We start from the raw sequence: 20,431 nt of genomic DNA, 5'->3' as shown, positions 1-20,431 counted from the left end.
CGGTGCGAGGTAGTGGTCCGACAAAATCGACCCCTGCGTATTCCCAGGGTCGCTGGGGCGAAATGGGGACCATGAAGCCCGCTGGCTTTCTTTGACTGGGTTTTGTGAGTTGACATACTGGGCACGACAAGACGTAGCGTTTAACTTCCGATGCCATCTTGGGCCAGTAAAACCTAGACTGCATTCTCGCTAGTGTCTTAGCAATCCCCAGGTGACCTGCTGTAGGGTGGTCATGATAATAACCGCACAGGGTACCCCGGAGAGCCGTAGGAGCATACAGCTTCAGCTCCTCCTGGGGACGAAGATTGCGCTTATGTTTCGGGCCTCGGTAATAGAGTAGGCCGTCATTGACCACCAAGGACAGTGAAGGATTGGTGTCCGAACCCAGATTGGGGGAACACTCCAGGTCTCGGAGCTTTGGACCTGCACCTGGATCATCTAGCTGCAGCTGCCTTAGTTGTGTTCGGTCCTCTAACAAAAGGGGAGGCTGGGCGCGAAGATCCATGCCCCACATGACAGCATGCTCCGGCAAGATTTCAATAGGAGGACCCTCTGGTGCAGGTAGTGGGTTGCGAGACAGAGCGTCTGGCACCCTGTTGTGCACCCCCGCCTTATGTACGATGGTAAAGTCAAAGTCCTGCAAGCGCAGGGACCACCGCGCCAACCGGCCAGTGGGGTTTGGGCGTGACATCAGCCACTTAAGGCTGTTGTGGTCAGTCAAGACCGTCACATGAAGCCCTTCCACATAGGGACGAAAGTGTTCTAAAGCCCAAATCACGGCCAGACACTCCTTTTCTGGCGTAGAGTATGGTTTCTCTGCCTTGTGAAGAGCTCGACTCGCGTAAGCGACCGCTACTTCCCTACCCTCTGCATCCTTCTGCATTAAGGCCGCCCCCAAGCCAAGGTCACATGCATCCGTATGGATGAAGAAAGGCCGGGAAAAGTCAGGGAGTGACAGGACAGGCGCTGTCGCAATGCTCTGTTTCAGGAAGTCCATGGACTCCTGACACCTGTCATCCCACTGAAAGGTAACATCCTTCCTTGTCAGGGCGTGCAGAGGTTCTGCATGGCGAGCATATTCCTTTACGAATCTGCGGTAGTATCCCGTCAGACCGAGAAACTGCCGCACCTGTTTCATTGAGGACGGAGTTCTGAACTGCATCACAGCCTTGATTTTGTCATCGTCCGGTTTAATGGCATCCGGGGTAACCCGGTAGCCCAGGAAGGTGAGCTCCTTCAGGCAGAACTGGCATTTCTTAAGCTTCAACGAGAGACCCACAGACCTAAGTCTCTCAAGGACCTCCCGCAGGTCCAACAAATGCTGTTCGAAGGTAGGGGACACAACCACGATGTCGTCCAGATATACAGCACATGTCTTGTAAACAAGGCCGCTGAGGACGTTGTGCATCAGCCTCTGAAAGGTGGCTGGTGCGTTGCAGAGGCCGAAAGGGAGCACGCGAAACTGAAACAGCCCACAATGGGAAACAAAGGCTGTTTTAGGACGTGAGTCCCCTGAAACCGGCACCTGCCAGTAACCCCTCGCTAGGTCCAATGTTGAAATGAATCGACCTCTTGCTAGGAAGTCGAGAGACTCATCGACCCGCGGTAAGGGGTATGAGTCCTTCCAAGTCACCTGGTTCAGCCCCCTAAAGTCCACACAGAACCGTGGGTCAGCGCCCAACCTGTTAACAATCACGACAGGTGCGGCCCAGGGGCTCATGGACGGTTCAATTATGCCATCCTCCAGCATTTTCTGGACCTGCTCTTCAATGAGTTGTTTCTTTGCAGGGGAGGTGCGGTATGGGGGGAGGTTAATAGGCCTTGCATCTCCCGTGTCGATCACATGTTCAGTTAAAGACGTGCGGCCCAAATGACCACCAAACATGCAGCTAAATTGTTCAAGGAGGACAACTAATAGTTCTCTCTGACTATCTGTTAGGTTTGCCTCCAGAGCTTTGGTCTCCAGCGAGGGCTCTACCATGTCAAGCGTCATAATGACATTATCATCGCTCAACAGATCAACTGAGCAACCCTCCTCTTCATCCGCGCCTGTGCATGGACTGTCGTCCATAACTACGGTTCTTGAGGGGATGTGGATTGTCAAAGAGGCCCTGCTCATAAAGTCCATCCCTAAGACAAAGGGGGATGACAAGTTGCGGATGACAGCAAACCGGTGATAAAACCTTTTGTTCAAGAACCCTATGGGCAGCCATGTAACACCCTCCGGGAGACCCTCCGGGAGACACCGGTGAGCCAGTGGATGGCTCACCGGTGGACCCATCCACTGGTGGGTCCTGTTGGGAGACAAGTTGTTCTCCAAAATGAGTTCAGCCCGCACAGCAGACAGGGATGCCCCCGTATCTAGCGTAGCGTTCACTGCCACCGAGTTGAAGTTAATTTTGGTTTTCAATGGAGTGTTCCAGTGCGCTCCCGACTCTACATCTTCCATGTGCCCCACAATGCCTTGCACAATCTGGTGGGCATCATGCGGGCGAGGCATACTTTGCGAATGGGGGGAGGGCTTCCTCATTGAAATGTCCTCCCCCCCCCCCCCCCCCCCCCGGGGGTTTCCCGACTGCTGACTGGCCGCACGAGCCGCCGGCAGTGAATCCAGCCCCTCAGCATCAGCCAGTTCCAGGCCCGGTGGTGGGCCTGGGAGAGGTCGGTGGTAGGTTGCCCTGGGTCTGGCAGCACCTCGTTCTTTTGGGGCAACCCAGGTGCAACTTGGGCACGTGCGTGTGGTAAACCCCGGGCGGGAGCATTTAAAACAATGTGGTTCTCTCGCGCTTGCAACACTAGGGGATGAAGTAGGGGTTGAGCGGCCGACTGGACCTAAGGCTGTGTGGAGCTCGTGCGCGCGAAGTAGTAGGTCCATAACCGACGGGACCGGCGTACCATACAACGCAACCCGATATTTCTCCAATGAATGTTTACATATAAGCTCGATCTGTTCATGCTCCGGCGGCGGGCACCTTAGCTTATTAAACTCACCGAGCATGTGAGCTACAAACGTTGGGAGGGGTTCCTCTAGTGATTGGACGCGATCGAGGATGCCCCGCCAAACGTGCTCTTGGTTATCAGCTGACACAAACACTGATTCAAAAAGTTGGTAAAAATGTGCCCATGTAGTAATGTGAGAGCTGAGGGCCCTAAACTATTTACTGGGCTCTCCCTTGAGGAAGTGAGGGAGCTCACTCAGAACCTGCGAGTCGGTTAGGCGCAGCGACGATCTGTAGCTATCCACTGATTGGAGCCACTCCTCCGGTGACACTCCACCGTCACCAGCGAACACTGGGGGCTCCAGCTTGGCCTGGTGCAGCGCTGCGGCGATCATCCTCGATGTATTGCAGAGTTCCGCCGACTGACGCTGGAGAAGCGGAGGGGGCTCTGTGTTAATCCCTTTCTGTGTGAATGGCGTGGAAAAAGCCACCGGGTTGGGGGTTCTCTGAGGAGATGTTTGCTCCCCCGGTTCCCCTCTCGCGCCACCATCCAAGTGCTTCAGAAGGCTCTTTTGTAGCTCCAGCGAATCGTGCAAGCAGACTCGCAGTTTCTCCACCTCTTCTTGCAAGCTTTCCACCTTAAGATTGAGGTCATGAGGGGTAGAGCGAGGGATGATGTACTTAGTCAGGCAGGGAGCTTCAGCATCTGAGTCGCAGCCGTCTCCCTCGCTGCCTGTGTCTGGGTGGGACGCCATTTCAAAAGTATGGCCGAAACCACTCTCTGTCTCACAAAAGTTATGGCAAAGTGAAAGAGCGTTCCCACAGAGTACCTAAGCGTTAATATCCATCAGACAGAGAGCGTCCGTGCACACTCTGATGCTTCACACAAAACAAAACGTCCCTCTGAATGAACACTGAGTCAAAGTCACTGTAGCGTTAGCCTTAGCTTTAGCACCGCCGATGTCGTAACGGTCCAATAGCACTGAGTTAGCGGTCCGACGGGCCGTACAGTTACTCACGGAGCGTGTCAAGCGATGGGTCGGCGCTCTTCCATGCCTGCAAATACCGTTGAAATCCCGGGGGGTCGGCTCCTTCACGGGGTCCTATCGGCCCGGCCAATACAGCCAGACGAAGAGAAAAAGAAACACGCCACCTCAGCCGAAGTGTCGATCGTTGAAAAACACGGGAAAAACATCCGAGCCCACCGTCTGTCGGTCCGGATGACGATGAAGATCCAGAGAACAATGTTCGGGCGCCACTTTGTAACAGCAGTCTGGCGAGGAAAGAGCGGCTAGCCGGTCCAGCGGGCATGTGGTGTGGAGGTTAGCCGGATAACACGGAGCCAGTCAGTTAAATTAAACAACAGACCTTTATTCCTTGTCAGCAACATAAGACCATACAAGCCAGGTCTCCACGGCTCTACACTGTCCGTACATACATGGGCGGGGATCGGTAGTCGCCGGTGCCAGGCCGTTACAACGGTGAGGTCTATCCTGAGAACAGAACACGAGCAGCATGTAATGGCTGCCACGCTATACTCACACACCCCCCTAGGAGACTCCCCCCCTAGTGGTGCTATAACCCAAAAGGTTTGTTACACTGTCCAGGGTGTACCCCGCCTCTCACCCTATGACAGCTGAGATAGGCTCCAGCGCCCCCCGCGACCCTGAAAAGGATAAGCGGAAGAAAATGGATGGATGGACGGATGGAGGTTTTTGGAGAATGTGTAGCACCACCTTGTGAGAGCACAGAAAGTGATGTCACTGGGTTGGTTGGTTGTTGCTATTAGACTTACATTAGTTGGTAGATGTACGTAAGATGCAATCAGCACCATCTTTGTGCAATATTGAAGTGTAATTTAAGTTATCTCAGGGTTCAGTCTCTCTTTTCCCAAACATACGCAACCAGATTACAGGATAACAGCTGAAGCATGATCAGGAATACTGACGTCCATCCAGCACGTCCATAGAGAAAATAGATTGGTGTGTGACCAAAAACAACAGGAGCCTCCGAGGAAGACATGCCACGATTATAAAACCTTATTTCATGCTTTGGTTCAGAAATTCCAAGCCCAAGTGTAAATGAAGGAAATCTATGGAGATTTTTCTCTCCAGATGCATCCTGATAGATTCCCGACATTCTTTGGTAAGAAACTTAAGAAACTTAGTTAGTTAAAACTCATTGGTGCTGAAATCGCTTTCTGTATCCAGCTACACAGACAGTTTGTTAGAGCAGGGATTACAGTTGTAAATTAGTCCTATTACATGTATAACCCTTTTCCACAAGTACCTACTCGGCTCAACTCAACTCGGTTTTTAGGGTTTTCCATTAGGTGGTCGTACCTGGTACCGGGTACTTCTTTAGTACCTGCTCAGCCAGGTTCCCAAGCGAGCCAAGTCATTTCAAAAACATGATGCCAGCAGTCCGCATCTCACCAATTAGTTTGTAAGTGACTGTCACAGGGTGGAAAGGGACAAGTTATCTAAGTTTTTCTACTATGCATGTTTTGCTGCGTTTTACCTTTTTAATATTTTAATATTGTACACTGGTTTATTTTTATGAGTTTTACTGCATGTTTTAATGGTATTTATTTGGTGACTTGTCCTGGAAAGACTCCGCCCCTACCTGATAATAAACTGATCACACCTGCGAGAGATCCCAGAGAGGCCAATAAGAGGGCCTGACAGACCAAAGGAAGGGGTTCGACCGAGAGGCTAGAGAGACGGCCAGGAGTAAGTGGTGCCAGGCGGCAGCGCCTGCAAGCCGAAGGGGCTGGTGGAGCTGGGCGTTAGGAGACATGACCAGCGACTGGGGACGAGACACCACCAGCGACTAGGGACGCGCAGCGGGCAGTCGGACGGCAATAACGACAAGAGCCAGCTTGTGCACTGCGGGAGAGCAGAAGCAGTGAGACAGCTGGTGCCGATTTCCAGTTTTAAAGAAGCGGCGGGCGGAGTTCAGAGCTCTGCCCACCCGGGGTAAGTCTCTGACTTATCCCTTTTTATAAAGTAAAACTGTCGAAAGGAATAGTGACTGCCGCTCCCTCCCTTCCGTCAGTGCATCAAGACGCGAATGCGGAAAGGAAGGAGAGGACTTTTACTTCGCTGGATTTCTTAACTCCCTGGGACTTTTAGGTCGTGGCGCAGGCCACTGGACTTTTAATGTTGTGTTTTATTGATTTTTATTGTGTTACCCCTTGGCCAAGGTTGTTTTAATTCATTTTACATTTTAACTATTTAAATATAACAAATTATATTTTAATTATACAGTTTTTTAATCGTGTACTTTCCCTTGGCGGCTTCACTGCTCTGTCCGTTTGGAGGAAGGTTTCCTTCCTTTTAAAAACACAAAACATCTTGGAAATAAAATCAGCCTTTCCGCTCCGTTACATGACGTCAATCAAGAGTCATGAAGGCGAAATCAAAACTGCCATTTTTGAAACCCGGCAACAAGGGAAACACCCATTAACAAAAACAAAAAAACAAATCCGTGGTCCCTGAGACAAAAAGTGAGTTTGACACCAGGGGTGTCAAACTCACTGACACCCCTGACAGGCCATACATGGCAGGCCACATACAGCCCACTTCTTAAGTGGTCCAGACCAGTGAATCTCCCCTTCCTGTCAGTGTAAAGTCCTATATTTAACTGTTTTTCTACAAAGTAAAAGCTGCTATGAATAAGAAAGAAATCTGTCAGCACGACTCTTAAATGTGTAAAATTACAGAAAAAGTTCTGGTGACTCTTTGCCCAGACAGTCCTTATTTTGTTTTGTTTTTTAATTTTTAACTGTACTTGTAAAAAACAAACAAACAGAAATTTAAAGTATATCGTTAAAAGTCCAACATTTCTGCTTGTACTTGTTTGAGGTGAGCAGCAGATCAAACAAATTAAAAATCATAAATGGCTTCAAGCGCACACGCTCTGTGCTACATCCAGACATTTCTGTATCTCTGCCATTCAAAGACACTTTTTTAATAGTTAATTTTATGTAATATTGAATATTGATTTACTACTAATAGAGAGAAAACACATGAGGTTCAAGGCCTGGACAGTCAAGCAGAGTAGGTACAGGGCTCACGTCCACTTTGACGTGGCCTTCACTGGCCTTTATGGCCGGCACGGTCGAGCAGTGGTTAGTGGTGTTCTCCCCTGATTCAAACCTCAAGGTTGGCTGCAGCCTTCCTGTGGTCTCTCTGAAGTTTGCATGTTATCTCTGTGCCTGCATGGGCTTCCTCCACCAACCCAAATACAGTCTTGTTGGGTTAACTGGTTATTCTAAATGGACCATAGATGTGAAGTATATAATGTGCTGTATGGTTAAAATGTGATTTCTAGTTAAAAGCAGTAAGACTAGTACATTACATAGTACTGGAGTTCCTTTTTGATTTGACATACCAGTAGCAGAACCTGGGGGATCTGTTATCAAAGAGTAGCAGGACTGGTGGTGCTCTATAGTGTAATTCCAGCTAATAATCTGTTATTTTTATACATTTTAATACATGAAAAATGTCTCCAGGTCAAGGGAGGGATCATTACTGCCATTAGAAGCAACTATAATTGTAATGAACTGCAAACTTTTACTTTTATGTATCTTCTGCAAGCTCATACCACCTTAAGACACTTCTATTATAGCACAAGTTTACATGCCCGTGGTGTCTTTCCATTACATACCAATTACTCTAACACTGGCAATCAGGATGAGGAGTTCACAGGTTCACGGGGGAAAAAAGTGGTGCTGGCCAATCATGAAACATAAAAAAGTGCAGCGGAGACAAAACCATAAAATTGGAAAATTATGGGGATGTTGAACACATAACACAGGCTGAAAGCTGCTGTGTGAGTGTGTGAGAGAGGGAAAGCACTGTGCAGGAGTTCAGTATTAAAAGTCCTGTATGAATGCGGGCGAGCTTTGAGCACTTCGGTCAGCAGGATTGGAGGAAGATTTATTTCTATCCATAAAGTTTATCTGGTGGATTATATCGAGTATTTCATTAGATAAAAGTTTAAAAGGCAGTCTTGGTCTTATTGTTTCAGCTACAACCTCAGTGGTCTTTATTGGTCTGAGAGCAAGTAAAGAGTTCATATAAAAACGTCTTTCATACTCCCAGTTTCTCCTGAAAATGCAAGAAAATGTCAACGCTTGGGAGGAAGAGCAGAGTAGACCTAATGGACACATTTCTCATTTGATATCAAGAAAAATAAGATGCTTTTTTAAGTGTGTGGAGCAACTCTGACCAATAAAAACACAACACACTTTTTACACTTTATATTGTAATCAACTTCAGACTGAGTCTACTATAATCTTATGAAAGAATTTAATGCCTAAATTATGACTAAAACAAAATGAAATTTTAGTCATAAGACTATCAGACTCTCAGAATTAACATTGATTTTGCTGACTGGTGAGTATCCGCTGACTTCATACCTGTTGATGTGAACTACCTTTGCAGTACAGAAAACCCAGAGTTAACCCAATAAGTTATCCGGATAAGCTGAAATCTTACTTCGTGGTACAGACCTCGAAATACATTCCTAACACGATAAATCTAGGAAAGTCATTTCCAGTGTTTTACAATGTGGAGAATTTAATTCACATTCTGAAAACAGCAAAGGCAGAGTAGAAATGGCTGATGCACACAGACTATGAATTATGCACAGAACAAAATCAGCAAAGGCTGCAGGGACAGAGAAAGAAGTGAGTGACAGGGGAGGAGAGAAGCAACTGCAGGGACAATGTAACTCTGTCACCTTCACACCACAGTCGATCAGCAGGCAGAGCTCATTTAATCAGATGGACTGACAAACATCCAGACTGTCTGAAAACACACACAAACACACACACACACACACTGGCAGTTCAGTTTCTATCACTTCAAGGGAATTTTCATCGTCTTACAATCATTTTCTAGAAACTTAGCCTTGACTTAACCTGGAAACAAGTCTCTATACAATCATTACAGGGTCTTTTTGTCTCCATCCCCTTTTTAGGTCCCCATGATGTGACTGTGAAAACATGAGCAATACAAGTACACACACACGCGTACTCACAAACACACATTAGTACACCCAAGAGCACATGGCATATGCTTCATAATGTGACCTTCTGCCCCCTGGAGGTTTGAATTCCCCTTCACTGTTGTGCCCTTACCCAGCATTCCCCTGCTGTATCCAATAATATCATGGCCTTTAGATTAATCTTTTTCCCCACTTGGCTGATTGAATTGATGTCTGTTTTAATTCAGCGTGAGTAATCAAACATCGTGTGCATTTGAGTGCGTAATAACTTGGAATCTAGGTTAAAAGGGGATGTACTTGATTCACGCTTTTTGTTCGTCGCTCTGGAGGCTGATTGAACACACAACTTAGCTTTCAGCTTGATATTTATTCATTGTAGTGGAGCGTTCATGACTAACGCGCACTGAGTTGATGTCAAAATCCATTTCCGAGGCTACATTCTGGTACCGAGCGATCACCGTCTCTCTAAAATGCTACTTACAGTGTCACAGTGCATCAGTATCTCCCCGACTAGTGTTAACATTAGCCCAGAGAAAATGTTAAATGCATATGTTCTGAAATGAACATTATGTTGTCACCATAACCTACATAGTCAGGGCCATATTAACGACATAATGAACATGCACACACACTGAGGTAATTTGCTGTCTAACAAACACTCACTGATGCTCTTGCACAACTGAAAGGACTCACCCACGCCCCACAAACAGGCACACACACTCATGAATAATAAACTAAAGGGCATGTGAGGGCACTCTGTTGAGCTCATATCTACATGGAATTTGCCTCTTCTTCCTCTTTCCATCTGTGCACTTTGGATCATTTGAAAGAATGCCTGTGTGTCTGTGTGCATGTGTGTTCCTGTTTTAAACCCACCATACACTTTGCAAATATCAGGTTGAACCTTTTTGCTTGCAGAACTGAATTAATTCTTCGTTGCACTGATTCAATAAAGTGCTGGAAATAGTCCTCTGAGATTTTGGTCCATGCCGGCATGACAGCATCACACAGTCGCTGCAGATTTCTTGGCTATACATCCATGATGTGAATTTGTTGTTCCACCACATCCCAAAGGTGCTCTAATGAATTGAGATTTGCCTGTGGAGGATATTTTGGTACAGTGAAAGAAATCAGTTTTGAGCCCACAACACAAGCTTGTGTGAAACTGTAGCCTCAGTTTCCTGTTCGTTGCTTTCAGGGGTGGAAGAAGGTGTGGTCTTCTGCTGCTGGAGCCCATCTGCTTCACAATTGAGGGATGCTCTTCTGCATACCTTGGTTGTAACGTTAGCTCCTCTGACCTAAGACATTAACCAGGCACTTGTTCACGTGGATCCATATCATCTGTTCTCATGATATGGATCCAGTCCATCCATCCATAGAATCACTCATTAGCATCATCACAATAATGCTGATCCACGATCAACATTGCAGTTGACTGTCACATTGTTGTGATGTCATAGCTTTCCAAAGTAGGGGCGGGGAAGACAAAAAAAGAGGAAGCTGCTGTACCGAATGAGAGCCCTCACAGGCACAAGGACGCCCTCTTGCTATGACACAGATCTTTCAGATCTGTTAACCCTAAAGATGATTATTCAAGAAAATCCCTGTAGATCAGCCTGCCAACAACCACACCAACCTCAAAATCATCTTTCTTCCCATTCTGAGGCTCAACTTGAACTTCAGCAGGTCATTTTGACTACGTCTGCATGCCTAAATGCTTTAAGTTGCATATGCTGCCATGTGATTAAACTGATGTGCATAATAAAGTGGTAAGTGTACAGTTCGGTTGCGCCAGGTTTGGATCGTCCATACATAAAAGCCACTATACTTTACTTTTACTTCTTAAAATATAATATTTAGACACAGCACCAAAAAAGCTGGCCTTGAAATTGCTTTTAAGTGTTTAAACTTGTGGTCAGGATTTTTCCTCTTATAAAATATTAAAGCATCATAAGAACAGATTCATTGTTTTAAGGGATCACGAGCCAAAAAGGTTAGAAAATGCTCTTTATGTTTTGTCAAGTCACAACTCTCCTCGGCTCACCCCCACAGAGCTGGCAGGACTTTAAAGGGAAAACACATTTAAAGGTTACAGAGGGCACTTGACTGAATTGCATCTCTTCCTTTGGGGTGTTCATGTGCTAATAAAAGCATTTTATTAATATCTTGTATGTAACCCGTTTTTGGGAGGTTGAAGTCATGACTGGTTTGGTTTGTTTTATTTTTTCTCCACACAAAAAGACCCCCCACAAAAAAATTGCCTTTGTTAGAAAACACAGTTGTAGATAGTGGACAGAGAGCAGACGTAGCAAAGGGCCTCAGGTCAGACTCAAACCCAGGACCACCTCCTTTGATCACCTGCTCACCCCATGAGCTAAACTGGTTTTATCTCTTTTATGGTTAAAACTAAGTTCAAAGGTTTCATTGTTTTGCATGCTAATGCGGGGAAATGCTTTCTACTTAACAAAATTTCAAATTTCTTTCTTATTTGTGTGTGTCTGAGTGAACGGACTGCTCAACTTGACCACCGACAAGCACGCTGACCTGGAAAAGGTCGTGGGCAGCCAGCTGTTCTATTAGGTTACCATGGCAATAGCCACAAACTTTTAAACACACACACACAGTCCCTCAAACGCACATATGCCAATATGTCCCCAGGCAAATGCTAATAGCGAATGGCCATATGAGCTCCTTTAGCCAGGTTGATCCAACAGAGATACAGACTCCCATCACACTCCTCTCTACACCCCCTTTTCTCCATTGGTGGGCACAGAGGGGTGATGGAAACGGTCTGAGCTGCCAGATCTAAACCAACACAACAACGGAATAAGTTTAGTCCGTGTTATTATTACACTGACTGTAATACAGTGAAATATGTTGGCAGGATTTTGCAAAGAACCACTGATGAGGAAGCCCCAGGGAACGAATGACAGAAATATAGTTCATGGAAATGCTAAGCCAGCAGTGTCTCCAAATATAAAACACACATGGACACTAATTTTTTAAAACCACACTATGCAGTCTTATTGATTTACTTTGTTGAATAAGAATATTTTATTTCCTCTGATTCCCAAGTTGTTTTTTTATTCTGTTTTGTCAGTGTGGACTCTCAGTTCACACTGGATGTTTTTTTAAGTTTCTAATTAAAAAAGAAACATTTTTAAACATTTAAACAAGTTCAGGTACAAATTAAGATTAATGAGCTCTAACAAGCTGAGGTAAACAACAGAGAAGGCTTTACTCAAGCTCATCCCCCTCTCGTCCTCTCCGGAGACGACCAAGCGATTCAGGCAAAGAAGCTACGTGTTACTTTTTTTGCCTGGGGGCTGAGCAGCGATCCACAATGTCCCGATCACACTCGCTCAAACCACTCGCCAACACGGATTAAAATTATTTATAAAGCACTCAGAGCTAATGATCAATTAGCTTGGGAGTTTTAAAAGAGATCAATAGTTCCCATTATGCAATGGGCATTGCAAAGCAAGCATGACCTTAGAATCATGTAAACACAGAGCATGTGGGGGGAAAGCTTGAAAAACTGTTTGATTTTTATCCACGCTTCTCTTCAGATGTCACAGATGTAGAATCAAACAAAACACTAATTATAAAAAACTCTCTTCAACCCCCTCAGCCATTACTAACTCTTTAAAGAGAAATGATAAGTCTGTCAACATGACCGAACATGACTTCCTCTCACAGAGACACACAGGTAAGGTTACCTGTAGGCCATGCCTGTCTGACTCTTCACCGTGTCGTGCAGCGACAGCGAGTGGAAGTTGAGGAACTCCTCCAGCTGCTTGAGCTCCACCACACCGTTGGGTTTGTTTGCTGTCCACAGCATCAGAGGAGGGTAGGGTCGCGTTCCCGTCCCCATAGAAGTCTTTCCGACAAGCCTCCCCTGTCCTAGGCCGTGAGCCTTGACCCCATCCTGGCCTCCACCCTGAATCCTGGACCCCTTCTGTTTCGGGTTGGGGATCTCCGGGCACGTTGCCTTGTACAAGTACATCTTCCAGCTTTCTTCTTCACTTTATCCTCCCCTTCAATCGCTCCTTTCTGCTGTTCGCATGTCCCACAATCATGTGCGCTCAGATTAATCCAGGTAGGCCCCTCACCCACGCACAGCTACACGGAGCAGAGGAGCGTGTGCGTGAGAGCATCTGATTAAATCTTAGTGTGAAGTATTCCTCCAAAATAAAGCTGCACAAGTCCTCCTCTTATTAAAAACAAAAACAAAAGAACATCCAGCCCTGAAAGGAGCCTTTTTTTCAAACTGAAATCTGGAGTCCAGTCTGTCAGCAGGCTGCTCGTCCACACTGGGAAAACAGGTTACTTCCTTACATGTACTTCTCCATGCACCAGGCCATATATGTTGTCTGCACATATACACACATGAAGACAGATTAACAGAGGGCCAAACACACAGTCCCTCTCCTCTCACACACACACACGTAACACACACACACCCACACACTGATGCTGTCACTTTGCCCCCTGCTCAGCCAGTCTACATTATAAGCTCAGTTTGGTTTTGCTCCCTATTAAATAGCATGGGAATCTGGGACATTTTTTTCTCCCTCCCTCCCTCTCACTCTCTCACTCTGTTTCTCTCTCACTCTCTCCTTCCTTTTACCCCTTTTTCCTCTCCACCCCCCACCCCCTTATCCTCTCTCCCACCCTGCCTTTCCTCATCATCCCTCTTTTGTCTCCCAGTATTCCCTCCGTCACAAGCCCTTTCACTTACTCCTGATTTTCTCTCTCGTCTCTCTTCCAGCATTCACGTCTCCTGCCATTTGCTTTTTGTCAGCCCGTCTCTCACACTCGTTGCACTTTTAAAGCAGTCACTTTTTTTCACTTTCAACAACCTTTAAATTCATTCTTTTTCATCTTTTTTGCCTCTGCCCTCTCTTTCTGCTCCTTCTTATTCTAAACAATGTGTACTCTGCAGTTCTGCCCATAACAAACACGTAATATAAACACGCAGACACGCATACTCGAGCAGACGCTTGCACACGGCCGATGGCGTGTTATTCAGTCGTGCACAGTGTAAGGGCGGCGTTTTCATAATTAGGTAAACCAAAAAAATAAAGTGGAAAAGCCTCTGTTTTCTCGTCTTTCCTTCTTCTTGACTGCACAAACACACACACACACAGTATATAATCTCCCCTCTCTAGCCTTCTCATGGGAGCGTTCAATGACATCATGTCTGGTCCTCCAGTGAATTGTGGGAATCATGAGGAATGCCACTCTTCCATATCAGGAAATTTGAGTTAAGATACACACTGTCACTCTTTCCACAAGTAGACACATACACAGATGATGGAATTTCAGTCTTCCATCATCTGTGTGTGTGTCAGTATAGAGCAAATACTGCCTGACTGCTCCTCATTGTATCCTGCAGACATCCAGTGGCAACAGCCAAAAGCTGTATGCAGGAACTGTAGAAGCTACGTGATAAAAGAATTTGTTTGAACGTGGGATATTTCGTTTTGGGGTTTTTTGTTTGTTTGTTTTTGGGTTTTGGGGGTAAAAACCTCAAGGCTGACTCTTCTATACCTGCAGGACGTGAAATTATGGCTATTAATGCAAAAGTGACACATGGAGGTTGGTAAAGAGGCAGCTGTGCTTGTTGTCCAGCAGGGTGGGTGGAAAACCTGATCATGCCTGGCAGCTGGAAGTCATCTGAGCTTATGCAACGCCTGAGTGTGTTTACAGTGTATTTATGGACCTGGAATATTCACGTCCATACTATGCATCGCACACACCTTCGACGCACATACATTCGAACAACAGATGCTCTCTGTCGTATCAAAAGCTCCAATTAATTTCACTCTTTTTCTCTCTGTCTCACTTGGATTTTTTTTCTGTTCTGTTTTATATTTTAACGTTTTTATTTTGGCCTCTGGTGTTCACGACAGTCACATTCTCCTTTGAGGAGCTCAACATTTAGGCAGGTGAGTCACTGATGAAGAAAAGAAAAAAAAACAGAGGGTGAATGATGGAAGAAAAGCAAAAGAGGACGGAGAAGCTGGGAGAGGACAGTTTGGGGGCATGTATGAGCAGCAAAATTAGGCATAAACAACTTTTTTGTCTGAGTCCTTGTTGTGACACAGTTCGAGTTCCTCCCCCCTCATTTATTCTCTTTTAACTCTTTAGTTCATACGTTTCGACTCTCATTTTAAAACCAGCTCATTGTTCCCTGAGATTAATTAGTCGTCTCTTTCATTTTGTCCCCACCACCCCCACATATCCTCCCTCCAGTGAGCGAATCCCCATATAAAGATTGCATATTACCGAGCGCCCACGGTATGTTAGGAACAAGTTTAGCAGCTTGCGGACGACGTTTAAAAAGACACACCGGCCATGTGTGTGGATGCTGTAACCTCGTATTATCTGCAGTGTAATAAAACAACATTTCTGTGTTGTTTACGTGCAGGAGAAGAAGAAAAAAGCCCCGTCTTTGCCATCTGACTCAATGGCAGCAATAATTATGTCAGCGATCAGTCTGCAGCCCTCAGGGACTGTCCTGCTCCTGTTTAACACCAGTGTGCTGGCCTAAATTCCCCCACTAAATCCCATTGTTATTATCAATGAATATCTAGATTAATGCTGAGAAGAGTGAGGCAGACAAAATGAACAACACACCGATACATGGCAAAGACGGCCGTTGTGTTTTCAAGTGCTCTTTTAATCATTGAAGAGGTGTGATCTAACAAGAAGAGAACATATTATGTGACTGATTCATATTTTTAATACTTATCTCAGTATTACAGTGTTTCCATATTATGGGATGGATACTTTAGCACACATGTGTGCAAAAGAATCCCAGCTGTGTGAATCAAACTGCCGATCTTGACACCATCCCCGTGTTTCATCCATCAAGCTCTACAGGAACATGTGTTTTTGTTGTGCAACAATAGTATCGTGTTGCCGCACCTTTGTCGCACCTGGTGCCGAAGGTATCAGGAAATATAATCTCAATACACGGTCAGACGAGGGCGACGATACTGTTGGCTGTAATTATTCGGGTCAGTCGAGTTTTATTCCTAGAACTGTTGCTCCCTGGCTTACTGTACGCTCTGAAAAAGCAACAGGGTTTAATGAGATATTGATTCAGCCCAGTGTAAATGGAAACACAGCTACAGTACAAACTAATCGTAGCTTGTGAATAATTCTGCTGATCATCTCCAGCCCACAGGAGTTATGTGCTGCTTTTTATATGGTCCATTTCCATGAAAAGCATTTATCGACAGGGACGTGTTTATGTAGTTTTAAGTCAAAGAAGGAAAGACTTTGTTAACAGATTGGGTGCTAATAAATTATTTGACTCATCAATCTAGGTCACTCTGTGCAGACCACAAAGAAATACAGTATCTACAGAGGTCAGACTGCTTTAAGCTGACAGGAAGACAACAGAAAGTCAAATAAGCGCTTATTTCAACCAAGGTATGCAGAAGAGCATCTCTGCAAATTTTGAAGCAGATGGGCTACAACAGCAGACCACACCGGGTGGTCTAAGGACAGGAAACAATTCACGCAGGCTAACCAAAAATGGACTCTTAATTTCTGCTGCAACATTCACATAAACAACATGAAAGCACAGATCCATCCTGCCTTGTATCAGCAGTTCAGGCTGCTGATGTGTGGGGTATTTTCTTGGCACACTTTGGCCCCTTGTACAAACTAATCATCGTATGTCAAAGCCTACCTGAGTAAACTTACTGACCATCCCTCTGTAGCGTGCAGCAGAATAACGCTCCATGACACAAAACTCATTTAAAACTGGTTTCTTGAACATGACATGAGTTCAGTGTAGTCAAATGGCCTCCACGGGCACCAGATCTTAAGCCAGCAGAGTACCTTTGGGACAAATTTGCAGCAAGTGTGTGATGCTGTCACATCAACATGGACCAGAATCTCTGAGGAATGATTTCAGCACCTTGTTCAATCAAGAATTAATGCTGCTCTGGAGACAAAAGGGGGTCAAACCTGTTAGAAGCCAGGTGTACCTAATAAAACGTCGGGTGAGTTTAAGTATACTGTTGCCTCAATTTGGACATGAACAGAGTGTTTGCATTGTAACACCTAGGCTATATTTTCCAAAACTTGTCCCTGACAAATACTCTCCATGTTTTATTTAAAAACTAAAGTAATCCATAATATCTTTGCAATAAAGGGTAAACAAACAATGATGAAAGCAAGTTTACGAGGTTATTTCTCACTATCTGGCTGCAAAAGAAAATGCAAATTCAACCGCATAATTAATTTGGCTAAGCAGAAAATGTTAATTAAATTTTCAATACCTGAACAAAAGCAATTAGTGAAAACATCGTATAAATACCCTGTTTTGTCAAATAATAAATAAATGAGCATTTAATGAATTTGTGGCACAGAAAGGAATACATTAGCACGGGGGTAGAAAAGGCAATTTATAAAGAAGTGGTTAAAAAGCAGATTATTTCTTGTTATGGTCTGTCCCGAGTTTCAAGAAGAATCACCAGAGAGCTAAAATCTGCATCAATTGTTCTGATTTAAATTAAGGCAGAGCAGATAGCCAGTCATCGCATGATGTTTGGCATCACATCAGCGGTTCAAAGCGCAGCGCTGGCAGATGTGTGTGTGTGTGTGTGTGTGTGTGTGTGTGTGTGTGTGTGTGTGTGTGTGTGTGTGTGTCAGGCACGAGTTGGCTGACTGGCAAGACGGAGACTTGTAGAGGGGTTCATGCATTTCTAGGTCAGAGGAAACTGTTATCTGTTCTTTCAAGTAGAAGACTGCATCCACAACATAACAGTTGAGTCCAAGTGATCGGACAAAATGATCAGTACCGACTCTCTAAACGGAAACAATTACAAAGCTTTTTTTGTCTATGTTAGAGAGGGTAAGTGCACACGTGTGAAGGTCGTGCTAATCTTACAGTGATTCACACAGTGTTGGTTTTATTGGTGGCACATTGAGCTCACCACTTTGGAAACATGCCCATTAAATGCACTCACTCACACACTCACACTGTCCTCACGTTCCACACGCAGCAGTAGTGCTGTCAATCAAACCGCGAGAGGCTCTCATCACACTTTTATGAGCGCGTAAATAAAGAGCACGTGAAGTGTGTAGCCCCAAGCATGTCATCGGAAAGACTGTTTAATACCATTTGAAGCCACATTTGAAAACAGCACTCCGATGCTTAATGTGCATTTTTCGTTAGACAAGTCGGGCTTACTTTTACTTAATTCTTTGTTATAATGTGCCTTTGTGCAATTTTCTGAAACAATTTGAAAGCAACACAAAAAAGGCAAAGAAATATTTTGTGAGTGCATTATTCCTGCAAATTTGCACCGGGGTGCTATGATGACAGCGTAACACCATCAATATTGGTAATGCAGTACAGTATATTTTTTTTGCAAACTATTCCAAGCTGCCTTTTTGTTCTTTTTTACCATTATTCCTAAATACTTCCAATAAGCCAGTGTAGGCAAAACACAATGTGCAACACTGGGGAAAATAATCTCCTTTGTAAGTTTACAACTGAGCCACACACACAGTGTGTGCACGTTTGTGTGTGGGTGTACAGTTTGATTCTTTGACCCTCTGCCAGTTAATTTTTATGAAGACTGAACAAATAAGTTTGGATTATAGCAATCCTTTCTGAATGGCTGCTCTGCAACATAAATGAATCCATCAATATTTGTGAGACCTCAACCTTATTTAATCACAGCGTGTCCCTTGCTGCTTTAACATTCTGGTCTCTTTCCCCTGCTCTGCTTTGTTTTTTCTAAATTAAAGGGAACAAAACCAAAAGCAGCAGAGAGGCCAGAGAATATAGAGAGGGAAGAAGAAGGAGGGAAAGGAAGAGGCAGGACTGCAGACTGATAAATGTGGAGCTTTAGGCTTGAATGATTGGAATGGGACACAGATGGATTAGGCATTTAGCAACAAGAGAGAGCAGTGGAGCAATGAGAGGGGGAGACATTGCAAGGGGGCTGGGGGAACCCGATACTAAAAATATCCATGTGTGAGGGGAAAAAGAAGAAGAAAAGAAAGACACTCGCTGCTAGTCTACGTCAAAAAATTGGGATTAGGAATCAACGCTATTGGTGCTTCCTGTCTGTCAATCACACATAAAAGAATGAAAACACTCCCTCCAGCCTCCATGTTTTGTCACCATGGTGGTGGAAGATGTCAACACCACCAGCGAGACAGATGCTTGCTATTAGCATTAAGGACAGATCCGGTGACACAACTTTAAGCCGAGGTCGTAATGACCGGCGTGACTGCTGTGACACACAAATGAAACGGTTGGACGGAGGGGGAACCGCTTGTCATCAGATAGCTCTGAGGATCCAGCACAGAAATACTTGAACAATCTAACAGTGTGCATGCACGCACTTTATGAATTTCCTGACAGTTGCACAAACAAACTTACAGGTGTTAACGATGTGTAGATAATCATAAAAAAGACGTTTTTGGGTCTTTGTGTGTGTTCCAAAGTACTTGTGAGGTGAGTGTACGATTCACCTCACAAATGATTTGTGCTCATCAACAAGCTGCTCTGTGTAACACGTTAGGCCATCAGTCTGTTTGCACTCTCAAGTATCTACAATCACTCACTGACAAGCATGCCCACACACACTTAGACAGGGTTTAACTGACCTGTACAGCATGCCAGTCTTTTGTGCAACTGTCTCGTCTTTGCCCAGGCCAAACATTTTCAGGTACCAGTTGGTCTCCATCTCTCTGATTACTGCTGCCTTGTTTCTATGCTGTGCCACCTGTTTCCCGGAGGAGGAATTGCGCTTGGCATCCTGGGAGTTGCTGCGCTGGGCTTTTAGCCCACTGAGAGAGGCCACTGAGTGTTTTCGGTGCACGTGGGGAGGCTGGTGCCCGCCGGGCCCTCCGATGCCCCCTCCGCTGCTTCGTGCAGCTAGCATGGCCCCAGAGCGTGGCCCCCTCCCCTCAAGAGCAAAGCTCCGGGATCAAGGTGAAAAGAGCACACTTAAGGTTTCCAAATGTTTCTCGATCCTGCACCTTCGTTTGGAGATGACGGTTACTCCAGCCTCAATGAGTGATGCATATCTCACTGTCCTGTAATCACCCAGCAATGCTCTCAGTACTTTTTAGATACCTTCTACCAAACTATCTGAAACTGTCCTTAGATCTTCTTTCTCTTTGAACTTGGTTCTTTTTCTCTCCTTTGTGCCTGTCAGTGTGTCTGTCTGTGCAGAGTGCTCCCTGGTCTCTTATAGCCTCATCCAGCTTGAAACAGGATCCCAGTTTCCTTGTCTCGTCACAGCCTGCGCTGGCCTAAAAGGAGGGAGCCAAACATGACTGGGTGTCAACAATACATACACACTCGCACAGTCTCTCACACACACAGGAGTACACAACAAATCTGAGTTCTAAAACAGGTGAAAGAAATATAAAAAGACACGATAACACACACATTGCAAACACACAAGCCCGAGCTCATAACGCACAATTATAGA

At 45.3% G+C, this 20,431-nt stretch overlaps 1 protein-coding gene across 2 annotated transcripts in view; it reads right to left on the bottom strand.

The window, feature by feature from the left end:
* kcnab1a (potassium voltage-gated channel subfamily A regulatory beta subunit 1a) overlaps nucleotides 1-20,164 on the bottom strand; it is a 134,828-nt gene extending 114,664 nt beyond the window's left edge. Inside the window, exon 1 of one of the 2 annotated variants that reach the window (XM_080288532.1) lies at nucleotides 19,599-20,164. In XM_080288532.1, coding sequence (XP_080144658.1) covers nucleotides 19,599-19,876 — 278 coding nt within the window. In that variant the 5' untranslated portion in view covers nucleotides 19,877-20,164. Of the gene's footprint in view, nucleotides 1-12,673; nucleotides 13,463-19,598 lie in introns of those variants that run through there. The other variant, XM_026191253.2, reaches the window with a different exon arrangement.
* Between the last annotated feature and the right edge of the window lie 267 nt (nucleotides 20,165-20,431).

The sequence above is a fragment of the Astatotilapia calliptera genome, chromosome 14, assembly GCF_964374335.1.
Source record: "Astatotilapia calliptera chromosome 14, fAstCal68.1, whole genome shotgun sequence".
In the NCBI taxonomy this organism is placed as follows: domain Eukaryota; kingdom Metazoa; phylum Chordata; class Actinopteri; order Cichliformes; family Cichlidae; genus Astatotilapia; species Astatotilapia calliptera.
This window is presented reverse-complemented; position numbering and strand designations above follow the sequence as displayed.